This window comes from Bos javanicus, chromosome 3 (genome assembly GCF_032452875.1).
Source record: "Bos javanicus breed banteng chromosome 3, ARS-OSU_banteng_1.0, whole genome shotgun sequence".
NCBI classification, from domain to species: Eukaryota; Metazoa; Chordata; class Mammalia; order Artiodactyla; family Bovidae; genus Bos; species Bos javanicus.
The window spans coordinates 20809529-20825711 of NC_083870.1; the positions used below are offsets into that span (position 1 = coordinate 20809529).

At 51.8% G+C, this 16183-nt stretch overlaps 1 protein-coding gene across 2 annotated transcripts; it reads left to right on the forward strand.

Moving 5' to 3' along the window:
- Window positions 1–985: 985 nt before the first annotated feature.
- On the forward strand, window positions 986–15174 carry SV2A (synaptic vesicle glycoprotein 2A). Of its 2 annotated transcripts, none has more exons than XM_061408179.1 (13): window positions 986–1122; window positions 4803–5768; window positions 7294–7474; window positions 8290–8441; window positions 8558–8691; window positions 9259–9348; window positions 9565–9675; window positions 9846–9934; window positions 10597–10761; window positions 10976–11109; window positions 11905–12111; window positions 12712–12871; window positions 13302–15174. In XM_061408179.1, the coding sequence occupies exons 2-13, from the start codon at window positions 5147–5149 to the stop codon at window positions 13483–13485; spliced, it is 2229 nt and encodes a 742-aa protein (XP_061264163.1). In that variant the 5' UTR covers window positions 986–1122; window positions 4803–5146; the 3' UTR covers window positions 13486–15174. The 2 variants fall into 2 exon arrangements, with proteins under 2 accessions (XP_061264163.1, XP_061264167.1); XM_061408183.1 differs by lacking the exon at window positions 986–1122 and adding an exon at window positions 2718–2803.
- The last annotated feature ends 1009 nt before the right edge of the window (window positions 15175–16183 follow it).

Below are 16183 nucleotides of genomic sequence, written 5' to 3' on the forward strand. Positions count from 1 at the left end.
CTTGCCCTGGAAGCAAAAGTGTGTGTGTGTGTGTGTGTGTGTGTGGTAAGAGAAAGTGGGGAAGAGCACTGCCGGAGATTGTTTTGTTTTGTTTTGTTTTTTTGAGTCATTGTAACAAATACCTAGGGCTTCCCTGGTGGCTCAGTGGTAAAAATCCACCTGCCAATGAAGGAGAGGCAGGAGATGAGTGTTGATCCCTGGGATCAGGAAGATCTTCTGGAAAAGGAAATGGCAACCCACTCCAGTCTTGCCTGGGAAATCCCATGGACAGAGGAGCCTGGCTAGTTAGTCTGTAGGGTAGAAAAAGAGTAGGATGTGACTTAGGGACTAAACAACAACAAGAAGAAGCAAATAACTGGAAGGGGAGATGCCCAACTCGTCATGCCCGCTAAACCCCTGCAGCTTCTCCAACCTCTGCTGTCACCAGCAGAACGGAGGACAAGGAGGTCTGATTGGAAATTAATAGTCTGGACTATTTCTGGAAAGAGATAACAAGGATCCAGGAGTTTCCTTCTCTGGCAGTTTAGGATAAAAACCACATTTTGTTACTCTTGCTTCCTCTGAAACAGCCACGTAAACTTGGAGTGTGAGCAGTCCAGATTTGGGAGTTTGGTTGGGAACAGTGAGGAAGGGAAAGGGACGCTATTTGAAGGCAGAGCGAGTCCCTAAAATTCGTGGGTCTTGCCATTCTGGGACGGAGGCGCTGAGGAAGGGGCTGCCTCGTTCAACGTCTCCCTTTCTGTCTTCCCACTTGCCTTCCTGACATCAGTATTACTTTCCTTAGATCCTTTAGTCTTTAACTAGGAGGGGCTGGTGTCATCTCCAGCTGCCCCTGTGACAGCCCCTCCAGCACCCTCACCACCTCTCCCCAGAACCCCGAGTCCCTCCCCATTCTCTTTTTTTCTTCCACCCCCCACCCCCCAACAATGGTCTCTCCCGATGCTCTCTGGTGCGGGGGGGGGGGGGGGGCGGGGGGAGGGCGGAGGCGGGGCCGGAGCCCGTGGTGGGGCAGGTCTGCATTGCTGCTTCCCCTGGTACCCAGAGCAGACGCCGCTGCCGCCTGCCCCACTGCCGGGACCCCCGCCCTCACCCAGACTCCCTTATCTGGGGGACTCAGCCCAGGTGAGACCCCTCTCTCAGTTTCTCAGCTCCACCCCGCCCCGGGGCAGCAGCATCCTCGCCTTGCCTTGCAGCCATTTTATCCTCCGATGCTTTGCTTGTGGGGAGGGTGACCGTCCCTCATCAGGGGTGAGGGGATTGCTGGTGGTTTGAATGGACATTTATGGCGGTTGCTGTGCTGATCAGAGAAGGAAATATATATATTTATACATATATATGTGTGGAGGAGGGTTGTTTTTCTCTACCTTAGCCAAGCCCATACTACTCTCCTCAGATATTAACGGGGGTGGGGGCTTGTAAGGTGGAATAGGGTTCCCTCAAACTCCAATTCCCAACTCATCTTGTCCCCCGCCTCCACCTACCCACACCGACAACCCCCCCCCCCCCCCCCCCGCCCCGCGTGATAGATGACCTTGGCTGGGGCGGGAGAATATGCTGCCTCAGTCTGTGCCCCTGGACTTGGGTTGCAGCGGGGGGGGGGAGGGGGGGCGGGGGGTGCGGTTGGGTTTGTGGGGTGTGTGTGGGGAGGCGGTTGGTGGAGGAAGGGCAGATGAAGGAGGGAAGAAAGGGAATGGTGAACGGAAATGTTGGGTAGATAGAGGTGGTGAACAACCAGGCTTGGGGGCACGGTTGGGGGTGGGGCTGGAGGCAGGCAGTCGCTCCGGGGTGGGGGGAAGGGGTGTTGAGTGTTGATGGGCACTAGTCCAGCAGCAGAATCAAGGGTGAGGGGAGGCGCTCGGAGAATGGGTTCAGTCAGTTCTAGGGACTCCGCTCTTACACCAGAGTGGGGCAGGATGGGGAGGGTCGCCGCGGATGCTGGCAAGGGCGGTCTCTATGCCTGTGCGCGTGAAGATCTCCCCTTGCATTCTGGTCCCTGCCACTCCGAATTCCTCCTCGGACATTCTCAGCTGACACCTTGATCTTTTCCCGTCAGAACTGTGGAGACTCCATCTTCCAAACCGTAGGGTAGTATGTAGGCAGGGGTAGTGCAGCCTTGGCTGTTCTGGTGTGGGGATCGAGGCTCAGTTACCCAGCAGTGGTGGGGAGGGGTGCTCCAGCACCTCTCTCCCCCACATCCATGAATGTTTTGATAAGTGATTGCTTTTTAATGACCTTGTCACCTGGGCTAGGGTGGGTTGGGAAATCCAGGTGGCTTCCAAAGTCAGGGGCTTTGATGGAGGTAAGGGGTTCTGGACCTCCCCACCCCACAACCAATCCTGGGCTGACTGAGTTATCCTGAGAGGAGGCCTTTGCTCAGAGTCTCCCGCCTCCCCCCATCCTCTGCAGAAAATCTCCCGGGCATGTTTTCCCATCAGGTGAAGCCAACAGACCTTAAAGGGCCCTGTAACCCTGAATCTTGTCTCCTTTAACCTCTACATCTCCGAGTCTGTCTCCCTCCCACAAGCTTAGCCACCCTGTGCTGCTTTGGGGGCTAAAAATAGCACCGCTTCCTCACCAGCTTGAAGAATTTGTCTTCTTTTTCTCCCTCCTGAGCTCCTGGGCTTGTTGGCCCTGGGGGAGCTGGCTGCTGAGCCTTCACATCCTGCTGTGGCTCCGGGGCCCTCTGTACCCTTCCGGTTCCTCTCAGGGGTGGAGAGTGTAAACAAACACCGAGAGCGTGGCTCCTCCTGGGCCCATCTGCCTGCGCCAGGGTTTGGGGGGAGATCCTAACTGGGAAGGAAAGGTGAGGCAAGCAAATTGCATGCAGAAAGGGGATTCCACTGTTCCCTCTCTCTAATGGGGGATGGTTTGGGCCTTGAACCACAAGGAAAGAAGGTGACATAGGGGTCACTGGTTCTGGTCATCGTGGTCTACTGCTCACATGTGACCTGAGGGCGTAGGGCTCTGCTTTGCCAGTGCTTCTTTCTGAACTACATAGCATTACTTACCCCTTCTGCCTGGGCCACCGTGTGTGTGTGTGTGTGTGTGTGTGTGTGTGTGTGTAAGTGTATGTGTGACATTTAATGAAGGCCCTGGATGGGTGGGAACAGAATGAAGCAGGATATTTTTAGGGGAATGATCTCTGATCAGAATCTAGTCCTGCTTCCTCTGCTTCTATGAAGGAAGAGGGGGTTCTCCCATGCTTGCCTCTGGAGGATGTCTTTTGTGGGGGAGGGGAGGGGAGGGGAGGTCCAAGCCCCCTTCATTCTATATCAGCTCCTACGCAATGCGGTATTTATGGACTCCCTTTTCCTTGACTCCTGGAGGAGCAGAAAGGATTAAGGGATTAGAAAGGGAAGCCATGGAGGAAGGAGGTACAGCTATAGACCTTAGATGTCCATGTTGGAAATGTGTTTGATTTTCTACCTCTACCCCGACCAGTGAAAGGGGGCCCATTTATGACATCCTGAAGGAAGGTGGCAAGCCAGTCATCACCTCTTTTTTAGATTTTGGTCTGCCCTTTTCTCCCCATGACCTCAGATTCCACGTCTCCCTTTTTGTGAGTCTTCCATTGTTTGTCTGGAGCAGACAATATAGGTCCAGCTGCTGGCATTTGTTTGAACACAGAGGGGTCTTGGGACTCTGTATTGGGAGGTTACAACAGCATCCAAATGTGACCCCCTCCTGCTTTGCCCTTGATGCTTCTTTCACAGTTTTCAATCTAATAGGAAGGAAAGAAACTAATAGAAGGTCTGTTGTGAGATTAAATTATCACATCAACTTGGAGAAATAGAGATTATTATCCCCAGTTTAAATATAAGGACTCTGAGGCTTAGAGATGTTCAGGAATCTGCTCAAGATCAGTTAGTAAATGGCAGAGCTGGAATTTCAACTTATGTCATCGGATTGTCATGCGCTTTGCACTGAACCAGCTCTCTCCTTGCCAGTATCCCTTTCTGCCATTCACCCTAAAGAGCATCCACAAGTGGCTTTTGTTCTAACGTCTTGTGAGGGAGTGGAGGTCATCTTACCACATTACTGTCACCACAAAGCATAATAACTAATATTTACTCATCAGTTGTTATGTGCCAGGCACTATGGTAAAGAGCTTATACTCATTATGTCATTTAATCCTTACTTCCCCCTCTTAAATGAGAGGGAACTAAGGCTTTGAGGATAAGAGACATGCTGATGGTCACTTAGTAAGCTGTTGAAGCAGGAAGTCAAATCTAAGTCTGTCTGACTCTGGAAGCTGAGCTTTCACCCACTGAGCTGCATTGGGAGAAGACTCCTCCCTGTGAAGCCTACAACCATGGAACCTGAGGAAGGACCATGGAAGCCCCATCTTCAGATGCCATCAGTGGTCTGAAGACAACAGGTTGAAGGATTCAGTTGTCCTTCTTTACGTTCCCCCCAAGCTCTGCTCCCAGTAAGAAACCCAGACCAGACTAGAGAAGGGAGTTTTGGTTTCTCTATTTCCTGTTTTATCCTTGGCAGGTGGGTGGTAAAGCAAAGGGTCTGTTCTTGAAGTGGGGCCAGGGATGAGGAGATGGGCTCTGGGTAGCTGATTGTGACTTTGGAGCAAATCCCATAGGTCTAGTCTCCAAGGTCAAAGTAAGGGACGTATACTGAATGGCCCATAGCAGGCCCAGACAGTCATCCTTTTTCCTGAGTCGGGCTTGAGGCCAGCAGGCCATCATCTCTGTAACACAGGGCTCTGGGTCGGCCGGAGCACTATATTGGCCCTCTTCAGTGTCTTAGGCCTCACAACCTCCTTTTTTCTCCCTCTCATCTTTTTCTAGATCTCCAGAGACTCCTGGAAGAGAAGTAGCAGGCTTTTCTGAGTTATCCTGGCTCCCCAGCTTAGCCTCCCCAACCTAGCCCCCCCTCCCCTTCCAGTGCCCTCTCTCCCCTTCTTCCTTCCCAATGCATCCAACTGAACTGGGTGTAGGCCAAAGCTCTTCCCTCCCTTCCCCTCCTAAACCCTCACTGGCCAGATCCTATATTCTATTCTGTGCCCAGAGTTACTCAAACACACTTCATCTAAGTAACTCGGGGAAGTGGTCTTTCTGACTCCACGAGCCCTTGTGCAAAATCAGAATAAGGAAGGGGGGAAGATTCAGTGAAGTAGTCCCAAAGCCCCATCATGGAAGAGGGCTTCAGAGACCGGGCAGCTTTCATCCGTGGGGCCAAAGACATTGCCAAGGAAGTCAAGAAGCATGCAGCCAAGAAGGTGGTGAAGGGCCTGGACAGAGTCCAGGATGAATATTCCCGGAGATCCTACTCCCGCTTTGAGGAGGAGGACGATGATGATGACTTCCCCGCCCCTGCTGATGGCTATTACCGCGGGGAAGGGGCCCAGGATGAGGAGGAAGGCGGCGCATCTAGTGATGCCACCGAGGGCCACGACGAGGATGATGAGATCTACGAGGGGGAATATCAGGGCATCCCCCGGGCAGAGTCTGGGGGCAAAGGCGAGCGGATGGCAGATGGGGCACCCCTGGCTGGAGTGAGGGGGGGCTTGGGTGATGGGGAGGGTCCCCCGGGGGGGCGGGGAGAAGCGCAGCGGCGGAAAGAACGGGAAGAACTAGCCCAGCAGTATGAAGCCATCCTACGGGAGTGCGGCCATGGCCGCTTCCAGTGGACACTCTATTTCGTGCTTGGTCTGGCACTGATGGCCGATGGCGTCGAGGTCTTCGTGGTGGGCTTCGTGCTGCCCAGTGCTGAGAAAGACATGTGCCTGTCTGACTCCAACAAAGGCATGCTGGGTAAGACACGTTGCGCTCCAGCCCCATCCTGCCCTAAACTCTGGAAAACAGTTCTCTGTGCCTGAGAACTGCTTCTGTCCTCACCACTGCATTCCTGAGGATCCTGGTCCCAAGATACCCCTGGGAGGGCTCAGGGTTCCTCTGTCATGCTCTCCGCCTCCACTCCCCCCACCCTGACACCCTCCTCTAGAGGTTGGGTCATGGTGAGATTGCTGGTGCAAGAGAAAAGGCACATGGGCTGGGGCTTGGGCCTGTAGTTGTGGGGTGTCTGCTTAGTTCTGTAGGAGATGGCTGTGATGGGATGGACCCCCATTTAATGTTTCTTCAAAGCCTTTCCTCTTGTTACCCTGATTATTTCCCCTCTTGGGGGGAACAAGAAGGCAGTATCCAAACCCCTTGATTTAAATGAGGAGAGTCAGTTTGGGGTGGTGGGGGGCTGGGAAGAATCCAGCCAGAGAAGCTGGTCACACTTGCTCTTCGTTAGCATTGGGAATGTTCAGGGGCCAGCGAGTGGTCTTTAATGGCCCTTCCTGATGGAGATCCCAAGGGAGGAAATCCCCTAGAAGGGGATCCCTCAGAAGGGATCAGGTCTTGCTCTGTCACCAAGTTGCCACGAGATCTTGGGCAGTTTCCTTCTCCCTCGGGCTGGGCTTCGGCCTGGGTAAAATGCAGAGTTTGGAGCAGATAACTTTTAAGACCAATTCCAACTCTGATTTTATGAAAGAAGAAAGGAACAGGGGAGTTTGGGGACCAGAAGTATTGGAACTGGAAGGAATAAAAAATGGATTTATATGTGGGCTTCCGTGGTAGCTCTGTAAAGAATCTGCCTGTAATGCTGGAGACTGGGGTTTGATCTCTGGGTCGGGAAGTTACCCTGGAGAAGGAAATGGCAACCCACTCCAGTATTCTTTCCTGGAGAATTCCAGGGACAGAAGAGCCTGTGGGCTACAGTCCATAGGGTCGCAAAGAGTTGGACACAACTGAGCGATTTTCACTTTCACTTTTGTGTGTGTGTGATTTCCTGGGAGGATTGAAGGAATGGAGCCTCTTTCCCAGGGAACATGAGAGACACCTCCTGCCGCTTGGAGGGCATCAAGTAGAGAGGCTAGAGGGGATCCTGGGAGGGTCTGGGAATCTAGGCAGATCCATTTCTGATTCCAGGCAAGCTAGAGATGGGGGTATTGTGTATGCGTGTGTGTGTGTGTGTGTGTGTGAGAGAGAGAGAGACAGCAAGAGAGTAAGAGCGAGCAATAAGGAATGAGAGGGAAAGAAAGGAGAATTCTAGGGCTGTCCCATGTCTGCATCTCTGCCTTTGAACCTCCAGGCTGCAGAGATGACCTTCCATCTTTGCTCATGTAACGCATCCTCTCTCACTTGATCTCATCTCTGGGTAGACTTACCTCCTACAAGTCCTTCAGATCCTCTGTCCATGCTGCTGCAGTTTCAGCTCATTTAAATGTCTGGCGAGTGGGAGAACCTTAGTGTGTCTGCTCATATCCCTTCTGCCTCTGTTCTCTTCCTTCAGGCCTCATTGTCTACCTGGGCATGATGGTGGGAGCCTTCCTCTGGGGAGGGCTGGCTGATCGGCTGGGTCGAAGACAGTGTCTGCTCATCTCACTCTCAGTCAACAGTGTCTTCGCCTTTTTCTCATCTTTCGTCCAGGGTTATGGCACTTTCCTTTTCTGCCGTCTCCTTTCTGGGGTCGGGTGAGTGTTCCCCTCATGAGTCCCTGGAAGGCAGGGCTGCGCCTTGGTTGCTGTTATACCTCTAGGGCCCTACATAGTGCCAGGCACACCAGCTATACCTCAAATATGTGTGAACAGAATGAATGAAATCCTCTCCCTTCAGGCCAGTTTCTCCCTGTCCAGGACCTGTCTACTATGTGTCCAGATTGTCATTCCATATCTGGTTCACTCCCGAGTCCTCCACCCTACCTTTTAGTCCCATTCTGAGCCTGGTTCCCTCAAGAGACCCAGTAGGGCTCAACTTCACCACTGGGTATCTGTGGTTATCCCCTTCCCAGAGCATAAATATTTCCTGCATTCAACAACAAACCTTGTTCATACCCACACCTGCCAGAACTCTGAATGCCTGAGCCACCCAACTTCTACACTTCCTCTGCCACCTGCATGTCCCCTTTGCATAGTCTCCCAGCTCTCTTCTGGCCTGCTTCCTCAGATTCCTCTTGCTCTTCTTCCTTTGGGATTTCCCCTCTTTTCTGAATATCGGCTCTCCCTTCCAACTCTGTAGTCATCTTCAAGATTCAATGTTTGTTCCTTCTCATTCCCTGAGACCTGCCTGCCTGTTTCCTAGGATCCCCAGGGTCCCAAGACAAAGGATCCTAGGGTCCCAAGGATGGGTGCCTGATGGCTGGTGGTGAGGGAGCTTATAGGGCATGGTGGTGAGGAGTTTCTCTTTAAAAGGTTCAGAAGATGAAAGGGACTTGGGGATCCAGAGCGCTGGGGTATGGAATCAGGAATATAGCCATTTTCCAATGCTGAATTCTTGCAATGCCCTTCAGGATCGGAGGGTCCATCCCCATCGTCTTCTCCTATTTCTCGGAGTTTCTGGCACAGGAGAAACGTGGGGAGCATTTGAGCTGGCTCTGCATGTTTTGGATGATTGGTGGAGTGTACGCAGCTGCTATGGCCTGGGCCATCATCCCCCACTATGGTGAGCAGCCCCCAGAAAATGTACCCCAGACTCTGTCTCTCCTCTCCTGTGCTCCCTATGGTAGGACCCTACAGCCTCTGGCCTCTCTGCTGATGCTGTGACTCTGTCCTTGCCAGGGTGGAGCTTTCAGATGGGGTCTGCTTACCAGTTCCACAGCTGGAGGGTCTTTGTCCTCGTCTGCGCTTTCCCTTCTGTGTTTGCCATTGGGGCTCTGACCACACAGCCTGAAAGCCCCCGTTTCTTCCTGGAGGTGAATGGGGCTGGGGCTGGGCTCGGGGGTGGGCAACAGGGGCTCCTGCATTCAAACACCCACCATGGGCTGGGTCTGGTCCACGTAGCAGCCTTCCTTTCCTAGGGTCCAAGGTCTGGGGGGCCTTGATCTCACTTCCTTTGTCTTAGAATGTATTTCCAGAGGAGTTCTGTGGGTGTTAAAACCAGAGGACCTGCTTCACCATGGGTGGCTTAGGGTTTTGCAGGCAGGGGTCCTGACCCTGGCCCTGACTTTACGGTTCAAAAGAGGATCCTACAGCCCACCCCCTCCCACTTTATCCTGACCCAGCAGGGTGAGGACGCTCCTCCTGCTCTGACTACATACTCACGGACCATCTTCATTTCCCTCGTTTTCAGTTTCTCTTTCCATTGTGCCAAGGGATCCCCAACTCTTGCCCAAGCCTGGTTATCTCTTGCTGTGCTCCCCCTTGGGCTCTTTGGGAGTGCTTGGTGGGTTTGCCCCTAGGTCAGGTTGAGAGAGGGGGATCTGTAGCCCTGGGTCAGGGAAGGGCTGACCCGGATGTGGGGATTGTTTCTGTGGCTCTAGAATGGGAAGCATGATGAGGCCTGGATGGTACTGAAGCAGGTCCATGACACCAACATGCGAGCCAAGGGGCATCCTGAGCGAGTCTTCTCGGTAAGCCACAGTCCGCCACGTGCCCACACCTGGCCCCTCCCTGGACTCCTCCCCCGACTCACACCCACCTTCCTAGGCTGCGCTGAGATCTCAGTGGGATCTCTCAGGGTATCATGTCTCCCTCCCATTTCCCACTCTGCTACCGCAGGAGAAACTGGGGTACTTGGAAGGGCTGGAAAGTACAAAGTGACTGCTCACTCCTTCTTTTGACCCCAGGTAACCCACATTAAGACAATTCATCAGGAGGATGAGTTGATTGAGATCCAGTCTGACACAGGGGCCTGGTACCAGCGCTGGGGGGTCCGGGCCTTGAGCCTGGGAGGGCAGGTAATGAGGGCGGGGATGGTGGAGAGGTGGAGAGGAGGGCAGGGCTGGAGCTTGGGGGTGGGGGTGATGCGTGAACTGGAGGGAGCTGGTAGGGGCAGAAAAACTGGGATATGGAGGTGCTAGAACTACTGGCTGGCAGCCGCTGTATGACTTTGTCCTATTCCGCCTAGGTCTGGGGGAATTTCCTCTCTTGTTTTGGTCCAGAATACCGCCGCATCACTCTGATGATGATGGGTGTGTGGTTCACCATGTCATTCAGGTGAGGAGCTGGGTGGGGTGGGTCGGAAGTGCTGGATGTGATGGTCTGTGGGTTGGGAGAGAGGTGGAGAAAATGGAAATGAAGGGGATGAATAATGAGGGAAGGTGCTGTTTGGATCCCCTCTGATAGTCCACCCAGCTCCTCTACCTCACTCCTTAATCCAACAAACTTATATTATAGGCAGAACAGTATTAAGTTTCTATTCTGTGCCAGGTACTCTGCTGGGATGGAATAGATGTGGTCTCAGTCCTCATGGAATTTACATCTTGGTCTAGGAGCTAGACAAACTAGCTGTAATAAGGAGTGCCCTGGTGGGAGATGTGCACTGGGAACAGGCTTCCCAGCCCAGATTGCTGGTAGGCTGGAGAGGGGCTCTAAGTCCTGAAGGAGGAATAGGAGTTAGGCTGAGGGTGGGATGGAGAGACTGTTTTACACAAAAGGTAGAGCAAATGCCTGGGAGGTAAGAAGTAATAGGCAGGAGGGTTAGAAGAACCTGAAGTCCCACAGAACCACAGCAGTTGGTGAAAGATGAGATGAGGTGAGAGATGAGGCTGGGGAGGTGAGCATGGTCCTAACATGGGCTGACTCCTCTGTTTCTTTCTCCTTCTGAACTGTGTGGTTCTAATCCATGAGCCCTGATTCCATTGCCCTTGACGCTTCAGCTACTATGGCCTGACTGTCTGGTTTCCTGACATGATCCGCCATCTCCAAGCGGTGGACTATGCAGCCCGCACCAAAGTGTTCCCTGGGGAACGTGTGGAGCACGTGACTTTTAACTTCACCTTGGAGAATCAGATCCACCGAGGGGGACAGTACTTCAATGACAAGTATGTGGGGATCTTTGAGCTTCACCCCTTCCACCCCTCCTACCCTTTGCCTTTTTTGTGAGTCTGGGGGTTCAGAGACAAGCTGTTTGGGGGCAAAGACCCGTGGTTCTTCTCAACCCTGCAGCTTCCTCTCTTACTTCACTGTTACTTCACGAGTGTTGGAGGAGGGTGTAAGAATGAGGGGAAGGTGGCTTTCATCATCCTGGCTTTACAGGTTCATTGGGCTACGTCTGAAGTCAGTGTCCTTTGAGGACTCCCTGTTTGAGGAGTGTTACTTCGAGGATGTCACATCCAGCAACACATTTTTCCGCAACTGCACGTTCATCAACACCGTGTTCTATAACACTGGTAAGGTGGGATGGCTAGAGGCTGACAGACCAAAGGATTGGGTGGACCCTGAGCTGGAGAAAGGGAACCTTCTTCATTCCCTAACTCAGGGTTCTCAAGCTGAGCTCTTCAGAGCCTTGGAGGTAATAGGGGGGTCTGTTAGTTACTACTAACAATTACAACAATCTAATGGTAATTGATCATTTTTCTGTAATAAGTAGAACATCTGACGAAAACATCAAGTTTGTTTGCTTTTGGCTAGAATTGAAACAACTCAATATTGTGATATTAATGCACTTTTGAAGAGGGCAAAATCATTCAAAAGAGCAGCCTTGGGAAAAAAAGAAAAACAATCCTTTTCTTTAACAGGGATTCTCAAACTATATGCACATGAAATGCTGGTTTTGTGAGCTAGACTCAGGTTTCCCACCTCTAAATGGAGTGCTGAATGAGTTTTCCTATCTTGCAGAAAAAAAATGGATAGGATTCTAAGGCTTTTTAATATTTGCTCAGTAATTTGTCCTAAACTTATGGCTCTGCTACTGCTTAGAGTAGACAAAAAGAATGAACAAGAAATCAGTAGACATCATTAGGAGAAAACATAACAACAGCCAAGCACACTGTTTCATTTGGTAAACTATGGTCATTTTGTGGCACAAAAGGATCCTAGCTCCTATGGTGTTTTGCCATAGTGTTCTGACTGATTCTGAGCCCCACCTGCTAAACCCCTCAAAGGCAGAGCCCTGAGCATAAGCAATAGCAGCCTCCCTCTCACATGTGCCATGATTGTCTGCCTGTCTTGGTCTTCGCCCCCAGACCTGTTTGAGTACAAGTTTGTGAACAGCCGTCTGGTGAACAGCACATTCCTGCACAACAAGGAGGGCTGCCCCCTGGACGTGACGGGGACGGGTGAAGGCGCCTACATGGTGTATTTTGTCAGCTTCTTGGGGACGCTGGCTGTGCTTCCTGGGAACATTGTGTCTGCTCTGCTCATGGACAAGATTGGCAGACTCCGAATGCTTGGTAAGGGGGAGAGGCTGGGTGGCGGTGTGTCAGAACTGACTAGGAGGCCAGGGGAGGGCATGGCGGTCACTGGGCTTCTCACCTTAGTCTGCGGAAAGCTTAGCCAGGGAAGGGTCTGTGTCTCACGTCTTCTCCTTGGAGGGAGTGGGGGGAGGTGGGGGCTGCATGACCAGGCGGGGTCTGGTGAGGAAGCTCCTCTGGGGATAGGAGGTGGGCAGAATAGCAAGTCTAGGATACAGGCTTTGGGGTCATGGGTTTTGAATCTCAGCTCCACTGCATTTTAGGTAAGTTACTCACCTCTGTGAACCCAGCTGTCTCATCTGCAACATGGCAGGGATGACAGTACCTCTTAGGAGGCTGACTTATTAGTAATGTATGTAAACCATCCAATTGTTTGGTGCATAGCTTGCACCGAGGAATGGTTGGTACTGATACTGTTAATAAAAAGACAATGTAGGTGAGGTTGGAGATGAGGGAGAAGCCTTCCTTTTGGGTACCCTGGCAAAGAAAGTGTCTCATCCTGGTCGAAGGGACAGAGTGGGCTGTGGGTGGCTTTCATCATGGCCACGCTCATGCTGCTTTCTTCCTCCCTGGCTCCAGCTGGCTCCAGCGTGATGTCCTGTGTCTCCTGCTTCTTCCTGTCTTTCGGGAACAGTGAGTCCGCCATGATCGCTCTGCTCTGCCTTTTCGGGGGGGTCAGCATCGCATCCTGGAACGCGCTGGACGTGTTGACTGTTGAACTCTACCCCTCGGACAAGAGGTAACAGGCGTGTGGTGGGGGCAGGGCAGCAGGTTTAGGGCTCAGAGGGCAGGACAGAAACGGGGTGAGGAAGGGGGCTGATGGGGAAGGCATCTTTAGGGGTAAAAGGGTACATATTCCCCTTGAGTTTCTCTTCTAAAAGCTGGTAGCATTTTTTTTTTTTAAGCTGGTAGCTTTTATATTCACTCCTTGAAGTCTTAACTATTAACCTAATTTTTTGGTGTCCCTTCCCCCTTGCCTCCCAATTTATCTGTATTCCCTGGTTTGTACCCCTCCTCTCTAATTGCTCCATTCTTCCTCTCCCTCTTGGACACTGCTGGCCCTCTCCTTTACCTGCCCCTCTTCCCCCACAAATCCTCCCATGCCCCGTCCTTTGTCTCCCTCCCCGGCCCCTCCATCCCATTTGCTGTGCTGGGGGACTCCTGAGCAGAACCACAGCCTTCGGCTTCCTGAATGCCCTGTGTAAGCTGGCAGCTGTGCTGGGGATCAGCATCTTCACGTCCTTTGTGGGAATCACCAAGGCTGCCCCCATCCTCTTTGCCTCCGCTGCCCTTGCCCTCGGGAGTTCTCTGGCCCTGAAGCTGCCCGAGACCCGGGGGCAGGTGCTGCAGTGAGGGAATCTCGGGCTTTGCGGGTGGCAGGCACACTGTGAGACCAACAATTCCCTCTTCCCGTTCCCTGCCCTGCCATCCTGGCTGCCAGAGCCCTCGTTCCCCGCCTCCTGTTTAGTGTCTTAGCCATGTATGCGTGAGTGTGTGTGTGTATGTATGTGTGTGCATGTGTGAGACCCCGTGGGCAGGGACTACCGGGAAGGCTCCTCCATCCTAGATTTGGGGTGTAGCTCTGTTTCCCACCTCCTACCACCCCTGACTTTGCACAAGAGAAGGCTTGGCCCCACCCTTCTCCCCCAGTGTTAGTGAGAGGCCCTTGCTCTTCCCAGCTCCTGGGGCTTTTCCCCCTTATTCCCTCTGCCTGGGCTCTGGCGGAAACCACAAGCAGGTGGTTATGCTGGGGGCTAGGGCTTGATATAGACCATGGACCAAAAGAACTTAGAGTTGGAAGGGCCTAGAGTGCCCTCTCATGCCTCCTGTTGGATGCTGGGAAAGTAGCAATAAACCTCAGCCCCCTGGCCTCCAGTTCCCCCTCAATTTGGGCTACAAGCCTGAATTTTATGAAATTAGCTTTCTGATTCTTATTTATTTATATATTAAGTTCTGAGGCAGCTCAGCAGGACTGTGTGTGTGTGAATGCTTGTGTACACTTATGTATGTGTGTGTGTGTGTGTATGTGTGTGCTGTGGGGTGGGGGTGTCATTATACTGTCCTAAAATACAAGCCAAGGGTAATTTCAGTGGACACACACACAGGTACCTGCTCCCCACAGTACCTCCCCTAATCTCGTTTCTGAGCCTGGCCTGGGTGGCAGGAGCCTCGGCAGGCTGGGAGAAGAGTCTCACAGTCTAGGAACAGCCAAGGGCACCTGACAAAGTTCATCTCCTCCCCATCTCTCAAGAAGCACAGGCCTCCTCTGGAGTGAGAGGCTCTCCCTACACAGCACAGACGGGAACAGCACAGCTGCCCTCCCACCTCGACTGTCTCCTCACAGGCAGAGGAGCAGGGGAGGGGAAGAAACCAGTATGTGGTCAAACCAGCAGATCAAAAGCACAAGGAGCTGGGGTAGGGCAGGAACCGGGCTTTCCTAGCAACTCCTGCACAGTGGGAAGAGTTTCAGCAGTAAGCCAGGGACCCCTAATGCAGGACCAGAAGCCTCAGTTTCCTCATCTCACCCTCCCCACAGGATAGCCCGTGTAGGTTAAGCTGCCCCTGCCCCCCGCCCCCGCCCCGTGTGGTTGCTTTCTTGGGTGCCCCCGTCCTCCACCCCCAACACTGTAGCTGTGATGTGTTGTAGTTTTTAGCTGTTTGTAAATGTTAAAAAGTTAAAAGGAAAAAAGTGAAAACAAACAAAAAAAGAAAATCCAAATTCAGCCGCCTCATGCTGCGTCTGGTGCCCCCACCCTATGGTCACTCCCATTTTGTAAAAGTGAACCAGGTGGTGACTGTTTAACTCTCTGATGTCTGTGCTCAAAGAACTGCCTTCTCCAGTGCCCAGTGTATGAGTGTGCACCCTCTCTCTTCACCCTTCACTTGCTGGACGCAGCCCTCTCCCCTGCACCTCCCTGGAGGGACCCATCCATCTCCCTTACTCTCCTGGGGAACCCTAAATCCAACTCTGTTGATGTAAAAAAAAATAAATGAAAAATACTGATGAAAAATAAAAAGGAAACAAATCCTTCAAACCTAAAATGGCTATGTCTGCTTCTTCGCCTCTACCTACATCCAACTTTGTTCTGCCTCCTGAGGCAGAAGATGGTGAGCTGGAAAAACAACTCCTTTCTCCAAACTGAAGGCCAGAGTAACATGATGCATCACATTTACTTCCTGAGTTGGCCTCTATGCTGACCTTTCCACTTTTATAGATAGAGGGTCCTCATAGTCTCCTAGTTTCGAAAACTTGGGGTAATGTCCTACAACTTAATAGCAAAACAACTAATAACCTGATTAAAAAATGGGCTAAAGACTTGAGTAGCCATTTTTCCAAACACATAAAATGACCAAGAGGTACTGTTCAGTCGTATCTGACTTCTTTGCAACCCCATGCAGAGCAGCACGCCAGGCTTCCCGTCCTTCATTATTGCCCAGTTTGCTCAAACTCACGTCCATTGAGTCGATGCCATCCAACCCTCTCATCCTCTGTTGCCTTCTTCTCCTGCCCTCCATCTCTCCCAGCAACAGGGTCTTTTGCAGTGAGTCGGCTTTTCACATCAGGTGGCCAGTAGGTATATATGTATATAAAAAATGCTCAATGTCACTAATCATCAGGGAAGTAATAAAATAAAAACCTTAATGAAATACCACCTCATACCTGTCAGGATAGCTATTTATATATATATATATATAATTTATATAATATATTTTATATATATATATATATATATATATAATATAGTGAGTGAAGTCGCTCAGTCATGTCCGACTCTTTGCGACCCCACGGACTGTAGCCTACCAGGCTTCTCCATCCATAGCATTTTCCAGGCAAGAGTACTGGAGTGGGTTGCCATTTCCTTCTCCAGGGGATATTCCTGATCCAGGGATCAAACCCAGGTCTCCGGGATGGCAGACAGATGCTTTACCCTCTGAACCACCAGGGAAGCCCCCAAATAATATATATATTATATAAAGTATTACTGAAGATGGGGAGATATTGGAACCCCTGCACACTGTTGGTGGGAATACAAAATGGTGCAACCACTCT